Raw genomic sequence first — 19,974 nt, forward strand, 5'->3', positions numbered from 1 at the left:
ATCTGACCTGCTCTTGCAGGAACAGGTAGACTCTGTCAGGGACAGTGGTATCTTTATGCAGGGTTGGCACATGTGAATCCTACTTTCTAATTCTGTGATGAAAAGCTTCCTCTTCTCTTAAAGCTATGTAGGAGATATAGTCCTAATATGTCTCTTTAGTTTATCTTCATGGCACCCCAGTGGATGAGTATTGGGTTATCCTCATTCTATAGAGGACTGGAGGGCTTCTTCAGAATCATAGGGCTTTTAAATGCCAAGCTTTTTCCATTATAGAGGTACCCCAAGTTCAAGCATAGGCAACCTCAGTTCAAGACCAGAGTGCCCCTTGCCCTTCACTGTTTGAATGTATATATCCTATGTGCATGAGAAATGTTAGCCTATGCATGAGCATTGGTGGGGAGATGGACAGGACATGTTCAAACAGTCCTGCTAGTGGATTCTAGCAGTAACTGAGGGGAGAAACAAAATGCATTTGGTCTGTTTCAGAATCGTAGGGTCTGCAGTTGTTTCTCTAAATTGCCCACCAATTGGGTCTAATTTCTGACCAACACAATAGTAATTATACACAACATGAAGTATATTTTAGATGAACTTGGTTAATTAGTCACTATCTCATACCTGGCTCAGGTCTGCTCTAACTTATAGATCACTGCCCAGATTTGTACTTATCTGATCATGACCATAGTAGTCTGCATATTGCTCAATAAAGAAGAGAAGATGGGCTGCTTGGCTTATACTTTCTGGAGGAAATTATATTACATGAGATGGGGGAGGATTTCTCCAGACTTGGTTATGTTGTGCGCAGTGAAATCCTCAAGTGAATACCTCTCCTTGAAGAGCAAGACTCTTGCCTGCCTCTTTCCTGCTGTGGTCACTGGGCCTCCACTGGTTTATTCTGACTTCATGGAGAACCTGGCCAGCTGTCCACCTTTCCCCTTATTTTGGGATCTCCCTGTCATCTTCCTATTGTCTTGAGGAACTTGATAGCAGTGGCAACTTGTTTTCTTCTTTAGTGGAAAATAAATAAGCAAGCTAAACAAAGTTGCCTTCTTCGTTAGAATTTTTATATTTGATTTTAGGGCTAGTCCAAAAATTTAGTCTAAGGAGATTAGGGTAAGAATGGAAAGCCATTTGGTAGAACAGACACGGGGAGGAGATTGGAAAATAAGTGATGAGGCTTGTGAAACAGGTCAGGACCGGATTATAAGGGGCCATGGATGCCACGCTAAATTTCAACATTATCCAGAATGTGATTGGGTGGCAGGGGGTTAATTAGGGAATCAAATGTGCATGTTAAAGATTCCTTGAGCTGCTGAGCAGGGGACAGATCAGAGGAGGTGAGACAGGAGACAGGTTAAGAGTACACTCAGGTCCAATTGAGAAATAATGAGCTCCATTATGGAGTTTGAGAGAGAGAGAGACGGATAATAAAGATATTGCAGAGGTGGAACTGACAGTCTGTCAAGGCAAGGATAAGGGAAGAGCCCAGATGGCTGCCAGTTTTTTTATTTGAATACCAGAAGAGCCATCATGCCATCCCCTGCCATCATTATGAGCTGTTCTGCATTTTGCTGCCATATAGGGAAGCCCCCAGGCTATAGAGGGTATGGGAGTGCTTTCCAGACACTAAACGTGGCTTATTGCCCACTGCTGAACTGGAGAGGGGCACTGGGCATGGACCCTGGTTTAGGCTTGGGCAGAAACAGGAAGAGGACAGAAGAGTCAAATGAGGCCTCAGAGATGGGAATCGGGAATCAGGATCCCAGGATGAGGCCCAGCCAAGGCAGCAGACACAGTTTTTGGTGTGAGAGCAAATTTCAAGTCCAAAGGCGAGCTGACACCCCAGATTGGGAGATAGAAACTTACACGAGGTGAAGCAAACTACGCAGACCAGGAAGCACTGTAAGCAAGAAGGGGGTTGGTGGGTGGGGGACAAACCTGGGGCTCTGCCATTATAACTTGTGGGTATTTCCTCCTCAGGTGTATCTACTTGCCTCTGCCACGGCCATACTGGGAAGTGGCCAGTGCTCTCTGGCTCTCATTTTGATCTACTTTTCCCTTTTCCCTTGTTCCCCAGAGAATACTCTCAATATTCCTTATTCACCTTTCGCTTTGCACTGGATCCCATGGGATCCCTGCCCTCAGGGGTTTAAAGTCTGGTAGGCCAGATAAGTGGGGCAGGGGGCCACAACAGTGTAGACAGTGTCACCTTTAAGAGGCCAGAGGAGGGAGCACTGACTTCCAGGTGGACTACTAGGGCAAGTTCCATGGGTGGGTTGTCCTGGAAGAGACCATTCTAGCTCCAGGAAATGGCATAAACAGAGGCCCAAGGAGCAGGAAGACCAAGAGGACACATCAGAGAACAGCAGGTGATCTCTGCTTGGTGAGGATATGGAGCACAAGTAGGGAAGAGAGGGTGGTCAGGAGACAATCAGGAGAGGTGGAGTGAGGCCAAAATCTCCCTGATGCCAGATGAAGGACGTGGCCTAGCAAATACATGCCAGTGAAGAACTAATTACTGAAAACTGGCTTGACTTAAAGGCCCAGATTTTATATGGTGCTTGGCACATGATGAACACTCAATAATTTACCACATTACTTTGAGTGATTAAATCCAAACTCTAGAACTGGTTAATCTGCTTAGCAGATTGGGACCAGATTGGTAAGAGAATGTGATTCAGAGTTTCATCATATCAAGTATGGAAGCCATTACTGGGGGGAGGAGGACTGTCCAGCCCACAGCCTTTCCCTTCTCTGGAAAGAGCATTAGACACCGGTATGTGAAGTCCAGTGACCATATCTGTACCGTGAGACCCTGTCCAGGCTGAGATGGTGGCACTGCCCTGTCCTTGGTCCGCTCTGAGATCTCATGTTCAGCTCTTCCTTTATTCTCTGTGATAGCCTGGTAGCCTTCTGATAATCCCATGCTTTTTTACTGCTTTGCCTTTGGTGGGTAGGAGCACTAAAATAACCAGAGCTTGACTCTCTTGTTTGCAATTAAAAAAAAAAAAAAAGCCCTGACTGATACAGAGGTAATGAAGGCCTACAGTGGGGTAGGTCTAGTGCTGGAAGGTGGCAGCCTTATGTAGGGAATACAGACCATACTTGGAGGCTAACTGCATTGGGGCAAACATGATGAAGAACTGTCATAGCTAACTGGCAGCTTTGGAACATGAGTAACTAGAAAAAGTGGAATTTTTCTCAGAAAAAGGGTCCAGGTGGCTGGAAGCAAGTGTGGGAGATAGTTAATTCTGTTTTGAACACAAGGAAAGGAAAAGAGCTAACATTGTGGAGACCCTCCCAGGGGTCAGGTGCTATTCTCAGTGGGTAGTTAGAGCAGGCCCTTGAAGAACATCATCTCATTGTAACATTAATGAGATGCCATACGAAATTAACTCTTGTTTATATCAATTAGACTCTAGTAAAATTGGTTTTGTTATACATAGTTTCACTCAAAGTTGTAGCACTTATCAACAACATTAAGTGAAGACTTACTGTATCTCCGTTTTTCATATGGGTCAGTGAGGCTCAGAGTGGTTGATTAATTGACTATAGTAGGCCCAGGGCTATTCACCAGGTATTTCTGGCTCTCCACCTTTGTAACACAGAGTACAATTATATTTGCTAAATCACTGAGGTTGGGAGGGGTTGTTGGAAATGACATGTGCTAATTTAAGGCCAAGCCTGTGCTCCTGGTGAGGGACCTTCCAGAGTCCTCTTTTGCTCTGCTGCAGTGACTGACTATATCCCAGGTAGTTACTACTCCAATGACTTAAGTCCTGGATTAAGGGACAAAGGTAACACAGAGCAAGAGCCTCCAAACAGCATGGAATGGGTATGTAACAAGAATATGAAATAAACCTTTATTGTTTTAAGCTCCTAATATGTGGAGGGTTGTTTGTTAATGCACCTCATATACTTAGTCAAGGTAACTCAGGAAGTACTAGTTGGCTTTGAATCCATGTCTTTCTGGCTTATTATCAAGCTAGTGCCAGGTGACCATCCGTGGACCTGTAGGGGCCCATAAGCAAGGTGAGGACGAGAACTATAGATTTAGGTGTCATCTGCACAGATGTGGTAGGGATGGAGAGAAAGGCATAGGGATTTAGTCTGTGGGCTTTGCGGTGTGGTTTATTTCTCTTGTGTTCTTTTGCTCCTGAGGGTTTGTGGTCAGCTCTACGTGGCAGACTGCTAAGTAGCATGTCACTGCTGCCTGCCAGGTCTGGTGGTTCAGAAGCAATGACTTGAGCTTGTTGACAGCTGCACACTCATAACATTGCTAAAAACTTCATAAACTCTGATGGCTGGAAATAACCCAAGTGATTTGTGGTTTTGCTCACTTGTAAATGTTTGAGCATTGTGTCCACAAATTGCAAATTGAGTAACTCAATTTTGAGGCACAGCTGTTATTTGGAAAGGACCCATCTAGAAATTCAAACTCCTTGCAAAATGGTTGTGCTTTATTTTTGTCAAGTATCAGAAAACCGTTAAACTGCCAAGCCATATGGCAAATGCCCACTCGAAGCAGAGTGAGACAGTGCCCCATAATGAATCCGTTTTGGGGGGAAGGAGACAGGACAGAGTCTGGTTTTTGTGATCTGCAGAAAACCAGATCTGCTGCTGCACAATTCAGCCTTCTAGAGTCCTGAGTAAGGGTTTTTTCTCTCGTGAAAAATCTATATAAAAAATTAAGTTATGGTAGATTTTTTTCCCTTAGGTGTATTTTCCTTCCCAACAATACCCATTCTGAGTTTCTGAATATAAAATAGTTTTAACTGGGGCAAAAGAAACTTTTAAAAGTTTATACACTTTTTTATTCCTTTATATACTAACTATATAAACATTCATTAGGTCTCAGTATAGCAGTTAAAATTAGGCTTAGCTGCTATAACAGAAAAATCTATTATTTCTCTCTCAGGTAATGGAAACCTAGAGGTAGGCAGTCTGGGGCTGGTATGGCAGCTTCAGGCTCATCAGGGTCCTGGCTTTCTCTTGAATCTCTGTCATACCTGGAGTTAGTTCTCCTCAGGATACAATAGAGGTGCCATCCTCCAGCCATCACATTCTAGAAAGCAGAAGTGAGAAAAGGAGAAAGGCATGCATAGATTTCTGGCCAAACCTTATGCACTTGGCCTCACCCTGTTGCAGAGACTGGGGGATATAGCAATATGCCAGCTAAAGACAGGAATTCTGCTACTAAAGAGGAAGGGAAAATGGATATTGGGAAGTTACTAGCAGACTCTGCCCTATGTTAAGTCCTAGATGTTTGTTCTTCCTGCTAGATTATAATCTTAAGGACAGGCACCAGGTTTCACTGGCCCCTGTCCCTCTAAGGCACTAGTAGCACAGTGGCTGGTAGTTTTTAATTTTAATTGTCTGCTACTTTGCACTCCTCACAGCAGATCCCAGGCACTACGTACCTTCCACCCACTCTTCTATACCTTCTTTGTTCCCAGCCGGCAAGTCAGCTGTGATTTGGGACATATTTGTTCTTCAGTATCAGAAGATATTATTTCTGCCAGAATAACATTAAATTCCCAATTCCTCTGTTTCTCCATAATGACTCTTAACTCGGTTTCCATGATGCTTAGAGCTGAGTTATTACAGGTGGAGCTAGATGGACGACGATAGCAGTGGGCCGTGAGAGTGGCCTTCCTCAAGAGCGCTCTTCTGGGCTACATCTCCCAGAACAGGCTGCTCTGAGCAAGCTGCTAACAGGTAGAGGTGCTGACAGGTTCCTAAGGGTTGCTAGGTTTTTATCACAGGTGAATATAAAAATTGTGGGGCCTTTTTTAACAAGGTGAACAAGCATGTAGCAGCAGATGTGGGGATGGTGAATTCTGTTTTAAACATAATGAAAGGAAAGGAAAAGGAGCTAGCATTTCTGGAGCACCCCCTGTGGGCCAGGTGCTGTGCTAGGTGGGTCAATTCTGCTAACCCACATGACAGCCCTAGGAGGGATAGCATCTGTCTCCATGTTCCTTGTGGTTCACTGAGGCTGAGTCTCTTCCCCAGAATGCAATCACAAACCCTTCCCTTCCAGGTGTGTTGAAAGAATCAGCATCGATGTGTGTAGTTTTTAGCACAGTGCCCAGCCTGCCACTCTGTAAACCAGGTAGCTGTCACTCAGTTCCACCTTCCTGCAGCTATTGAAATGAGTCCCAGCTCCTGAGGGTAAGGTTGCAAGAGACCCCATTCCATTCCTTGGCTCCTTCAAATCTTTTGAAAGTAAATTCTCGAAACTGAAGAGCCAGGCTGGCCCGCTTTCCTACGAGTCTCATAATTGGGACAAGGGCCTAATTGGCATGTTTGTTTCCTCCAAGGGTTGGCTGGCAGAGGATCCTCACACTAACAGTAAGCAAAGGCTTACTTTGCTTTTGTTCTTAGCAGCACTGTGTGCCTGTAGCAACAGTGGGTGAAGCCAGCACAGTTGAAAAGACAAAGCACCCGGAGTTCACATGGAGGTTGATTGCCCTGGAGAAGTCGACACACTTGCACAGATGGAAATGATTTTACCAGGTTCTGAAAAATGTGCTTGTCAACCCCATAAATACAGGTTGTGGCAAAAATAGGTTTACTGTTATTCATATGGAAAATAATACAGTAATTAATATATAATAATACAAGAATAAACTCCATTTCACATACTCACAACTGTAAGCCTACATTTGCCCCACACTGTACATACTGTGTGTCTTGTTTTCCTTAAGATGAGGAGTCCAGGCAAGAGGTCTGTGTAATGAAAGATGTTTGTAGAATCCATTCCATTCTGCCTGAAGCCATCTGCTTTATGTCTATAATACACAAGAATGTTTTCAGTCACTTTCATAGGCCGAGTCCTGTTACAGGCTCTCACCACAAGCAAAGGTAAATTGACTGCCTCCCAAGCTATGAGCACTAGCACATTACATCTGCAGTGACAGGCACTTAACCTTCCCGGCTCACCTTTCCTCTCTCTGTCTCTGCAACAGCCTGTGACACAGGGGCCAAGGGGCACATGCTTAGTTAGAATTTAGTACATGTGGGGCATCAGCCAGCATCACGTTACCTGTAGATCGAGGTGAAATGTTGGCAGCAGGGAAGCCCATCCTCTGGGAAGCTGGGGACTGCCTGACCTTCCCCAGGCAGAGGGTTTCTAAGGGTAGCCATCCTGAAGCTTGCTGATGTACCACCATGAGAGCATTTGAGAGTTCTTTCCAAAACAGAAATATGAGTAAGTCACACCCCTATTTAAAATCTTTCAGAGGCTTCTCATTGTCCATAGAATAAAATCCTCCACAGAGCCCTCCAGGGCCTGCATGATCCTTGCAGCTTCATCTTGGGCCACCCACACATCAGCTCATACCCACAGATGGCCACATTGACATGCTTTTAGTTCAAGAGCCACCTTAGGTAGTGGTTTCTGGACTTTTACAGTCCTGGTCCCTGTGCCCAACACATATCCCTTAATATCCTCCTCATCAGCTCACCTCCTGAGCCTTTGCTGCCTGATCTCAAAGGTCACTTCAGAGAACCAGCCCCTAAATAGGTGAGCATGTTACTTTCCTGTGGCTGCTGTAACAAATCGCCACAAATTATTGGCTTAAATACAGCACAATTTTATTTTACAGTTCTGTTCTTTCAGAAGTCTGCAGTCAAGGTGTCAGCAGGACTGTGCACCTTCTGGAAGCTCTAGGGGAGTCTGTTTCCTTGCCAGTTCCAGTATCTAGAAGCCACTTGCACTCCTTGGTTCAGGGCCCCTTCCTCCATCTCCAAAGCCAGCAGCATAGCATCTTCTCTCCTTTTTGATAGTAGCTTTGATTCTTACATCTTAATCTATCTGCCTCTCCTGCCTCCCTCTTATCAGGATCCTCGTGATAAAATCGGGTCACCTGGATGATCTAGGATAACCTCTCCATTTCAAGATCCTTACTTTAATCACATCTGCAAAGTCCCTTTGCCTGGCAAAGTGGCAGCCTGTCACAGTACTCTGGCCCTCCAGGGCATAGGAATGATCTTGGTGTTCATGTGCAGGAGACTGGAATGTTCCTGTTGGTAGGGTCCTGGCATTGAAGATGGCATAACAGGGCAGGAATGCCTTATTTAATTTCACTCCGAGTCAAAGTGGGATGGGGTATTGGGGAGTGGTCTTAAGTTCCTCTAGGAAGCCAGAAAGGCCATATTCTATCTCTGGAAGGCCCTGTCTACTGACCTTTTGGGACAAAACCAGATAGAGAAGGTAGCTGTCTGAAAGGGACAATGCATGGTTGGGGACAGACAGTCATTCTGTCATTCATTCCACACATTTCCTGAGCCCCTGTGTGCTATGCTATGCATAGTGCCGGAGCTGAGGGGACCTAGATGGACAAGAAACCACTCTGTAGGAATTATTCTTCTACTTGGGGAAGAGTGACATGGAAACAAAGCCATGATGGTTCTGTGGTTGATGAAGGAAGGAAGTGATAATGTGTAACAGGTACATTAGCATGATGGGAGAGGGGGGCACTGGGTAAGACTCCAAGGAGAAAACCTTGATAGCAAGACTGAGGGGGACATTTCAGGTGCTTGGAATAGCATTTGCAGAAGCAAGGAGAAAGGAAGCCACATATTGCATTTAAGGAGCGGGATGAAATGCTGTCCAGGTGACTGTACAGTGGGAAGCAGTGCACTGGAGAGGGCGCCGGGGCCAGAGGTGGAATCCGTTTGCCTCGTCTCCAATTTAACGATGAATTCCAAGAAGGCTATATGCTGCCTTCTCAAATTGTTAAATAGTTCAACAGCAATTGTTGCTCACTCTGTGGACCTCTACTAAATGCTTTTTGTTGAGAAGTCTTTCCCAATAGCAAAAATCTCCCACACTTGCTTCATCTTGCTAGGTATTATGAGATGATAGGGCAGATGAGTCACTTCCATGGGATTCTTCTGGCCTTGTGTCTGATGAGATATGCACTCGTATTGGAGCCTGGTTTATTCTCCTGGTGGACCCCTATCATTGTATTTTTCCAGATTTGGGCTTGGGAGGGTGTGTCGTTGAAGCAAGTTAGAGTATACAGATGATGCAGGAGCACTGGCATCGTTCCTGAGCCTGGGACTGTTGTACGCACTGTCTCCTGCCTGAGGTGCCGCCTGGACAGGATAAGTCATTGTTAGAGCAATGCGGCTCAGTGTGCCCACGGCAAGGAAAGAAGAAAGACACTTATTAAATGTAATTTATTCTTCTTCCCAACCTCACACTTCATTGCCGTTGATGCCACCCTTCAAACAAATGTTCTAATTTACAGTTTCTGGGAACTTTTGGGAAAATGGATCAAAACCCCAGGTTACCTGAAATGCTGCAGTTACATGTTTTAATGGCCCTAAAAATTATATTTTGTCAAAATGAAATAGAATTTTGAAAGGCTTCATAATAGTTGTGAAAAACAGCCAGCCTCTTCAGATAACACTTATCACAAGGCTGCTCTTATGAATAGCTCAGCACACCCTGCAAATAATATCTCATTAAATCATCCAACCTCCCTGGGAAGAAGCTAGCAGCAGCAGCAGCTTGCAGACTGCTTTCTTCTCCTGCAGTGGGGGGTGTTCCTGCTGCCTCAAAAGAGGTTTGAAGAAACCACAGACCACATAAATTGAGAGATTTTTATCTTCATGCTGTAACTTGGAATACATCCAGAACATTTCTCTACATTAGGAGGTGCTTTGGGCCTTCCCACCTCTGGGATGCAGGTTTACTCTCCAGCTAGCCAGTGCTCTTTTCAGTTTTCACTGAGCCCTCCTCTGGGCCCAGCTCTGCGCTCGAAGCTGCCCGAGATTCGGAGGTGAAGAAAACAACTGTTCCTGCTCTTCAGGAGCTTACTGTCTGGTGTGTAGGAAAGACGCAAGAGCAGGTTTTTGCAAAACATGTGGTATGTGATTTGCTAAAGGGAGGTGAGAGATTAGCTAAGCCACGCCAAGTGTCAGAAAAGCCATCTCAGCAGCCTTCTGCACCATCAGCTCGCTCCCTGGCGGTTGAGTCTCCAGTTCTTTGGCAGACACTGTGGAGATCCTGTTCCCAACTCCCTTTACCTCACTGATTGCCACTGGAGAGGCTGCAAAGCTAAATACTTGCTTTTTCAGCCTCCCTTGTGCTAGAGTGGCCATGTGAGCTAGTTCTGGCCAATGAGACAGAAGCAAAACCTATGGCAGTGGGTGGCGGGTGTTCTATAAAAGCTCTTGTGTTCTTGACTAAGGGGCAACCAGTCTAGTATAGCACCTTGATTCTTCTTCCTGCCTTGATTGTATTCTTGACAGCTGTAGCTAGAGCAGCAATCTTGTGATCATGAGAGAAAAGCTGAGGTCGTTGTGAGACAGTGATCCAATGCCAGCAGCTGCCAACATCCAGACTTTTCATCATGTGAGAAACAAATAACCTCTATTTGTTTAAGCCACTGAGGTTAGGCTTCTAGGACTTGTAGCCAAATGCATCCCTAACTGATAACAGGCACCCAGCAGGCAGTCAAGAAATACTGATTGAAGCTATAAATAATGTGATCACCTGAGTCTTAACAGATTGGGGTGTACTGGGGATATTTCAGTTGGAGGAAATTGAAATCGCATGTATGAAAGCTTGAGGTGGAAACCATGAGGAGCCCACAAAGAAACCACTGACAAGTAGTTCACTGTTACTAGAATATAAAAGAATATAAAGTAAAAGGCAGGCAGTGGTTGGATAGAAGCTTGGAGAAGCAGACAACAGGGGCCAGATTAAAACAATTTCATTACATACAAAGAAGGTCCCAGGTTCCAGAGACATAACTCTCTGTGTTACCCCTGGAACTGCAGAATTACAGCCAGCCACCATAACGAGAGGAGGAGAGAGGAAATGAATGTATTCCTCCTATTGGCCACTGTATTAGTTACCTGCTGCTGCATAACAAATTACCCCAAAACTTAGCTGGTTAAAACAACACACATTTATGATCTCATTGTTTCTGTAGGTCAGAAATATAGATGTGGCTTAACTCTGTGTTCTGACTCAGAGTCTCTTACAAGACACAGGGCTATGGTCTCATCTGAAGACTCAGCTGGGGAAGGATCCACTTTCACCTTCACTCACGTCATTATTGTCAGGATTCAGTTCCCTGCCCCATGGGTCTCTCCATGAAGCAGTTCACAATAGGGCAGCTGATTTTATCAGAATAGGCAAATGAGAAAGCAGGAGAGGGAAGCCTGTGTCTTTTGTAACTTCTCGCAGAAGTGGAATTCTACTCCTTTGCTGTATTCTATTCCTTAGAAGCAAGTTACAAGTCCAGCTCACCCTCAAGTGAGAGGACTACAGGTGAATACTGGCAGGTGAAGATCTCTGGTGGCCATTTGGGAAGCTGCCAGCCACAAACACACTGCCACCTCTTTCCCCTTCTCCTCTCCCTTATCAAGTAGCAGCAGCAGCATCTTTTTTTTTTAATCATTGTCATTTTCATCACCATAGCCACAGTGATTATTTATTAAACACTTCTTATGTACCAGACACTTCCCATATATAGGACATTTATCCTCACAATAACCATGTAAGAGTAATATTATCCCTATCTTGAATATCAGGAAACTGAAGCTCAGAGAGGAACTATGATTTGCCCTGTGTTGCACAGCCAGTTAGAGGTAGAACTAGGAGTCCAACCAAGGCCTCACTGCAGTGGAGCTCCTCACCACCACTCCAGGAGGCAGCATCTCAGAGTAGGAGAGCGGAGTCTGCCAACATGCCCTGGGGCCCAAGCTGTTTTCTGCTTTCCTTTAAGCTCACCAGGGCTAAAAGTCACAGAGCACAGGGACAAGAGGGTGGGCTAGGCCTTCTCAAAATGTTTGGGCCCCAGATAAAGGACAATGGGGAAAATCAGAAAAGAATTATAAATTAGATAATAACCCTATAACAACATTAATTTCCTGATCTTAGTCATTGCTCTGCCATTATATAAAAAATGTCTTTGTTCTTAGAAAACATATACTAAAGTATTCAGCGGAAAGAAGGATTATGTCTGTAATTTTCAAACATTTCAGAAAAAAAAATTATTTGTAGTTATACAGGTGTGTGTGTGTGTGTGTGTGTGTGTGTGTAGAGAGAGAGAGAGACAATGAGAAAGAATGATTAAGTGTGGTAAGATGTTAGCATTTGGGGAATCTGGGTAAAGGATATATAGGAATTCTTTGTATAAGTTTTGCAACTTTTCTTGTTAAGTCAGAAATTATTTTTAAATAAAAATTTTAAAGTAGTGATCTACTCTGGGACCTGCGTTATTCCTGGACTATCAAAGATGACACTATATGGGGTCTTACATAGCTGTCTTTAACCCCAAGGAGGCCTTTGAGAGACCAGGGAGGATATAGAGCTTATGAGTAGAACACGGTCTCTGAGGTCAGGCCATTGGGGTTTCAGTCCTGGCCCTACAGCTACTAAGTAGCCATTCAGTGTTGTTGAAAGGATCTGGTGAGACCAGGGATATACTGCGATGTAGCGCCTCGCACAGTTCCTGGCCCATGGTGAGCCCTCCATAAATGTCGTCATCATTATTACTGCCTCAGTCATCTAACAGGTGAGAGGTAATGTCCTGTGTGTGGCTTAGGGACACTGATCTGGACAGTAGTCTTGGTGCCAACTCCCTGACATGAGCTTTTGTCCCCATAAGGCAGGGTGGCCACTGCACCAGGTGTGACCGTGCCTGACAAGATGAAGAGCCAAATCCCTGTGGTGCTCCTGGCCTGTGGTTCCTTCAACCCCATCACCAACATGCACCTGCGCTTGTTTGAGGTGGCCAGAGACCATCTACACCAAACAGGTCAGTCAGGGGCCCCGTCCAATGGAAGAACTGGTGGGTTGGGCCTCATGGGGCTTTGCTGGCTTCTGTCATCATCACCATTATTAAAACTGCTCAGTTTATTCATTCACAGCATAACTGGTGGCATACATTTCTTCCATCATATTCTGAGGGCTAAAGCCCATTAGCTGTGTGGCAAGCACAAGTCATATTCCTGGCCATATAGCTGAATCCTTCTCAGGGCCCCACCCCCCACCCCTGCCCACCTCATGCTGCTCATGAATGCTAGACACTGAGCACTTTATAGAACCTGTGTCTGTTAGGGCGTCCTTCCTGGCACTCCCAGAAAGCTTGCCTACACAGATGAAGAGGTAGCACGTGCCCTTGACAACCTATGCTACTCTTCAGTGGGAAAGCAAGCATTCTATAGTTGACCCTTGAACAGTGCGGGGGTTAGGGTGACTGACACCCCGCACAGTCGAAAATCCACATAAAATTTGTGACTCCTTCTAAGCTTAGTTGAATGGAACTCTTATACACTACTGGTAGAAACGTGAATGGTACAGCGGCTGTGGAAAACAGCTTGGCAATCTCTTACAAGTTAAATGTTTACCTACCATGTGATTCAGCTCCTCCATACCTGTTTACCCAAGAGAAATTAAAGCACATGCTCATGCAAAGACTTGTGCACGAATGTTCAGAGCAGCTTTAATTATGATCCCCTCAAACTGGAAACAGTCCATCAACATGCAAATAGATAAACAGATAGTGTATACATAAAATGGAATAGTATTCAGTAATAAAAAAAGAATTAACCAAAAACACAGGTGAATCTCAATTATGCTGAATGGAAGAAACCAGACCAAAAAAGAGTATACACAATATGCGTTTCATTTATAGAAAATTCTAGAAATTCTACCTGATACCTATATAATTTTATTAACCAAAGTCTCACCCCAATTAATTCAATATAAATAAATAAATAAATAAATTCTAGAAATTGCAAACTAATCTATGGTGACAGCAAACAGATTAGTAGTTGAGGGATCAGGGAGCAGCATGGGGAAGGAGGGAAGGATTACAAAGTGGCCCAAGGAAAGTTTGGGGGATGATGGATATATTCATGATCTTGATTGTGGTGTTGGTTTCATGGGTGTATGCATGTCAAAACTTACCAAATAATACCTTTTAAATATGTATGGTTTATTGTATGCCAGTTATACCTCCATAAAAAATACTCAACTTAAAAAAAAAAGACTCTACCAAGTTATTTCAGTCTTATATAAAATGGGATAAATTCTGTGGGACAAATGATCCAATTTCTTTAACAAATAAATAGCAAGAAAGAAAGAAAATGGAAACTGTAGAATTCAATAGGGATATAAGGGACATGAACCAAATACCGTGCAAGGACCTTACTTGAATCCTGATTCAAATCAACTATAAAATGATATTCATGAGTGTGGGAAATCTTAACACTGACTAGATATTAGATGGTATTCAAGAATGTTTAATTTTTAAGGTCAATAATTGCTGTTACGTTAAAATAAAAAGTGTCTTTCTCTCTTAGGAAAAAATGTATATGCCCTTGGTCTAGCAATTCTACTTCACAAAATTTATCCTCAAGCAAGTATGTGGGAAAAAAAGAGAATATTTCTATTTGGGGGAAAGAAGAAATATACCCCTGTATATGTTTAAATAGTGTATGGAATAATGTTCTTTCAGGGTGTATAGCTTCCACCTGGCTCGCTATAAATATTTGCTTGACTCTTAGCCACTGAGTGGCTTTTCCTGCCAACTTTGACTTATCAGAAATGGCTTCATGGGCAATGTCTTTGCTGTGAGGTTTATTAGGGCAGGGCCTGTACTCTGTTCTTAAAATGTGCTGCTTCACAGTCAAGTACATGTACACACTGTGTTGGGAACTTCAGATGTTTGATGTACTTGCAGACTCTGCTTCATCTACATGGCAGAACTCTGGCAGGACTCTGTGAGGTATCAGAGAGTATTCCTGGTCTCCAAAGGTCATTGTAACCCCAGAATGCATGGATATATATTATATATTACTTCTATCACTAAACTATTAATAGGTAAAGGGGCCTTGGTCACAAATGACCTTCAGTACCTTCTTTGCCTTTATTCTTAGTCATTCCTCTATGGAAAGTACTTGGTCATTTTTGAAAGTCCGGAATGAATTCTTCTACCTGTGTTTTTAAATGTTATACGTTGGGTTGACACATTGCACAGATATTTACTGCAGCTTCCCCAGGCCAGGCACTGTTGCTGGAAATAAAGTTGATTAAATTGTATCCCCTGCCCAAAAGGAATGTACAGTATTAAGTGAATAGAGATGCACAGTAGCAGGTGATTGTGACACTAAGTGCTAAGGAGGAACGTCTCCCACCTGGCAGTAGGGGGAAGCTTCTTGGAGGTAACACCCAAGGCTTGGAGAATGTGAAAGACTTAGGTGGGCACAGTTTAGGGGGATGGGCAGAGAAAGTAACATAGGTAAAACACAGGTGGAAGAGAACCACATTGCAGCACATGGAAGAGATGATGCTGATAGGTAGGGAGGACCAGGTCATGGAAAAGGGGACTTTCTGCCACCATGAGGCTTATGTGGTATAAATTTCCCTCCCCTGCAGTCAGGCATCATCTCTCCCCTACACAGCCCCAGTCGCTGACTGCAGCCTCCCACAGCCAGCAGATCTGTGCACCGAGCCATAACCCAGCCCATCCTCTCTCTAGGGACAAATATTTGAACAGAGCCATTTCTCTCGATCAGAGTCAGCTCACGGTTAAGGCTGGGTGAAAATCTGGCCCCACAGCTGACTTTCTCTTTTCTTGAAGAAACCTAAATCTCTCTTCTGTTGGTGTATTTTTACTTAAAAAAAAAAAAAAAAAAAAAGAACACACAATTTTTATTTGACATTGCATGCATATAAACTGAATTAAACAAGCTAAAGCAATTTGTTTAGTATATATAAATAGAAATTAATAGTGTCTTCCTAGTTAGCTGTCGTAGCTCTAATTTTGAACTTTTTCCCCTTTCATAAGCACCTGTTCTTCAAACTGCAATTGTCCTTCCTTCCTTTGTTTATTTCTCCTGAAACAATGAAAGCTTAAAAACTGACAGAAGCCCTGTAATATATGAAAACTTTTAACTACCTTTAGTCCTGTGAAAACTTAGATCTTTATTAATACACTGACAAAGCCATACCTGCTCCAAGGATAAAATGTTGAACCAGCTATTTTTTTTACCCTCCTTTATCTGAATAAGATATGGGCTGATAGGAATGCGTGGTGTCTGTGGATGCTCTGTATTTTACGGCGCCATGCTTCAGAGGTGCTCCCTTGCCTTGCACTGCGTGCTGTTCAGGCACTCACGGAGAGGATTCTCAAAGGTGTGATGAGGGAACATGTGTAGTGGTTATGGGTAGTTTTGAAAAGTTCATTTGGGATTTTTATTCTTGATTTGCTAATTTTTGACAGAAATGATTCAGCCCAACATATGACTAGTCAAGAGCATCAGACACACCTAAAGCATTTCATTGACTATTTTAAGGATCCACGCCTGAATTACTCTAAAGATGTTGGATGCATTCCCAGTTGTAAGCAGTTGTTTTCCCAACATGTGGTCACAAACATACTAATGGAGTTAAATTCAATTTGAATTCTGTTTTCTTTTATTTCAACAGCTTATTATTTCTAGTCAATGTAATTTAGCCACTGGCCTATATTTTAACAACAGCCCACATGTATTTCATTTTTAAAATAAAATTTTCTGTCAGTTTAATTAATACTTATTTATTAATGACAGGGTAGCACCTGTTTGTTTTGTGTATCTAACAAATACATATCATCCTTACTATTTGCCTGTAGTGTTCTAAATGCATTACATGAACTCATTTAACCTTCATAACAACCCTACAAGGTGGGTACTATTACTCTCCCTATTTTTCAGATGGGGAGGCTGAGACTCAGAGAGATTTAGTAACGTGCCTGAGGTTACACAGCCAGTAAGCAGTAGAGACAGTTTGCCCCAGGTTCTGTGCTCATAACCACCATGCCATGCTGTCTCCATTCATTCAGCAGATCACCTGCTGGGCTGGAAGTTTTGCTAGATGCAGACACAATATGGGAGCAGAAGTGGTCTCTGTGCTCCTGGGGGAGTGCCTTAGTCACGATGGGCACAGAGGTGTTACAAAAATACTGTAGACTGGGAGGGTCATAGATGTTCTGAAGGCTGGAAGTCTAAGATCAGGGTGCTACCATGATCAGGTTCTAGTGAGAGCTCTCTTCTGGGTTGCAGACTGCCAGCTTCTCATTGTATCCTCACATGTGGAATGCAGAGACAGGAAGCGGGCTCTCTCATGACTCTTATAAGGGCACTAATCCCATTCATGAGAGCTTCATCCTCATGACCTCATCTAATCCTAATTACCTCCCAAAGACCCTGCCTCTTAATAGCATCACACTGGGGATAGGGTTTCAACATACGAATTTTGGGAACACAATATTCAGTGTATAGCAGGAAGACAGACATTAATCAAATCCCACAGAGGAAAAATTACTCAGGTGACATGTGCCACTAAGGAAAGTTCCCATTGCTATCAGTGTGAATGGTGAATCAATTTGACAAAGGCAGAAAACCCAGGGAAAATGTTTCTGAAAACATAAGGACTGAGCTGGAGAAGAATAATCAGGTACTTTTTAGGTTAAAGTGACATTATCTAAGGTCAGGGGATGCAGGGAAAGAACATGCTTGGCAGCAGCAGGCCTCTGTAAGGCCTCCTGAACATGCAGGTCCCTAAGACAGATTTGGTGAGAGCAGAATCTGGGCAGGCTAGCAGAAAGTAGGGAAGTGGTCAGGGCTAGGTCATGGAGTCTGAAAGGCCAGGTAAGGAATGCAGACTTTAAGTGAAAGGGACTCAATGAAAGTCTTTAACCAAGTGGCCACTAGGTAACTCCTACTAGGGGAGATCTTGATACACAAATCCTCAGAGAATCTCTGGTAAAACAACTGCTAGAATACTGTTAGCAACCTGCACCTGAGTAGCTCAGACCCCCATCCAGTGCCTGGATTGCTGACTCTGAGAGTCCAGGCCCTCTTCACCAGAGGGAACTGGACTCAACCTTGGCAACAGGTACACAGACCCAGACAGCTCCTGCCTGCAACTAGGCCCAATGTATATTTCCCACCTCATTGCTAAGGTGATCTTGTGAAACCGTATCAAATGCCTCGATAAGGTTCTGGCTGTTACTTGCCTGCTCATCTGGAAACTCCACCAAATAGGGAAATGACTTACTCTCCATGAACTCTAGCTAGCTCTGAGCTGTCATTACTTTTTCTAAGTGCTCAGAAACTGTCAGTTCCCAGATGTTGCTGTGGTTTGAATTCAGGGTCCCAAACTGTAGTCCAGAATTTATCCCTTATGCTTTTTCTATGACCAGCTCAACGGATGCCTCCAGAAAAAAGAGCACTGGTTTCCTAGACTCAAATGGAGAGAAAATGGGCATGGTTCTGCTCTCTAGTCTTTGTTCCAGCCTAGGTGGGACCCAGGACACCTGTGCCTGGCAGCCTGCCAGCGCTCAGACCCCACCCAGCCGTGCTCAGCTCTGACTTGATTAATCTTGGGTCCTGGGATTCTCTATTTCTGCTCTGCCTTGGATGCCACAACCCACAAGAGAAAGGATTGCAGAATAGTGAACTGTAGAGGAGATAAGCCGCCCTCCCTGTGACCACGGGGTCACAAAAAAAGCACTGGCTTTGAAGTTAACCTTGTTGTCAAACCCACTCACTAGTCCATGATCCTGAGCAATTTACTTCACCCCTCCAACCTGAGTTTCCTTAGCTGCGACATGGGAATAAAATCTCCTAACCTTACAAGGCTATAATAAGGCTTAAATGAGATGATATACCTAAAGTGTCTAGCCCATGTGACATATCCAGTACATGTTGGCCCCTCACTTGCATCCTGAGCAGGCCCCAACCCAGTGCTGGTTTAAAGCAGCTCCCGTTCCTATGGCCATGACCAGACAGTTTCACATAATAATCTCATATCTGTGCATGGAAGTGAGGAAACCACAACACAGTTTCCCCTGTTTTCTTTAGCCTTTCTTGATACTTTATGATGTTATTTCCTAATGATCCTGCCCCACATGTTTTTGGCATCCCAGATTAAATTGCATCGTAAAGATAACAACCCAGCTGAAAGCTTTGTCCTCTTTTTCCTTTGGACAACCTTGAGTAAGGGAAAGGTATTTTATGGCTCCCAGCTTTTCCCCTCAGCAACTTGCATTTTAAATGGAAGCATATTTATTGCAACATCATTTACATCAGCAGTTTTCTGTGTTAAATAAAAACATCTTATCAGTGTCCAGGATGTTCCACATGATTGTTGCTATCCCTGTGGTTTTAATTTTTATTCTCTAATATGCAGTGAATATAGAGAGAATTAAATGCACCATGGTCAGGTGGTGCCGTATAATCTGAGATAAGGGGGAAAGTTAAGCCGTAATAGTTCTATTTAAGGCAGTGACAGCTCCAGTTCTGGGTCTTCTGGGCTTTAGGAGATACCATGAGAACATGAGTAAATATTATATAATCCCAGCATGTTACTTTAATCTTGGTCTCACATGGATGTTTATTAATCAGATAGAGTGATTTTAATATATATTCATGGGCAGTTCTCCATCCAGCCTACTCTGAAAAATTGTTCATTTTCACACTTCTAATTTAAAACTTTTCTGGAGGAGATGATTTAAGAATGTTGTATTACTCCAGCAATTGTTTGGAACCAAGATGAGTTTTTTCTTATCATGTGAGGCTTCAAGAGTCTCTGGCTACACAAGTGTTAACACTCCAAATTCTTTCAAAAGGAGGCACTATTCTAGCTTAATAACAAATCAACCTTTTTTCTTATACTTTATATGTCTACCTTGGGATGTAGACATGTAATGAAACAGATCCTGGACCAGTTTGTGAAGGGGCAGTTTCTATAGCATTACTCTTGCACCAGATTTGGCTCTGCCAGCTTAGAGGTCAATAGCATTTAACCAATGAGCTACCTTTATATCAAGGCCCTCAGACACTTCTTGAACCCTGCACTCTGGTTTTCATTCTGCATCACTACTGCTCATCTATGCAATGCTATGAAAAATGGGGACCATTACTCATGTCCCCATAAACTACAGGGTGCCTCCCACC

The 19,974-nt window shown here is 43.6% G+C and overlaps 1 protein-coding gene across 6 annotated transcripts in view; it reads left to right on the forward strand.

The window, feature by feature from the left end:
• NMNAT3 (nicotinamide nucleotide adenylyltransferase 3) overlaps positions 1-19,974 on the forward strand; it is a 91,013-nt gene that overhangs the window by 36,909 nt on the left and 34,130 nt on the right. For 3 of the 6 annotated variants that reach the window (XM_090284255.1, XM_090284261.1, XM_090284257.1), the window contains one exon: positions 12,640-12,785. The exons of 1 other annotated variant lie outside the window; for it this stretch is intronic. In XM_090284255.1, the coding sequence (XP_090140381.1) occupies positions 12,677-12,785 (109 nt within the window). In that variant the 5' untranslated portion in view covers positions 12,640-12,676. Of the gene's footprint in view, positions 1-12,635; positions 12,786-19,974 lie in introns of all 6 variants that reach the window. 2 more of the 6 variants (XM_090284259.1, XM_090284256.1) reach the window with 1 other exon arrangement.

The sequence above is a fragment of the Furipterus horrens genome, unplaced genomic scaffold (genome assembly GCF_987537825.1).
Source record: "Furipterus horrens unplaced genomic scaffold, mFurHor1.1.pri manual_scaffold_7, whole genome shotgun sequence".
NCBI lineage: Eukaryota > Metazoa > Chordata > Mammalia > Chiroptera > Furipteridae > Furipterus > Furipterus horrens.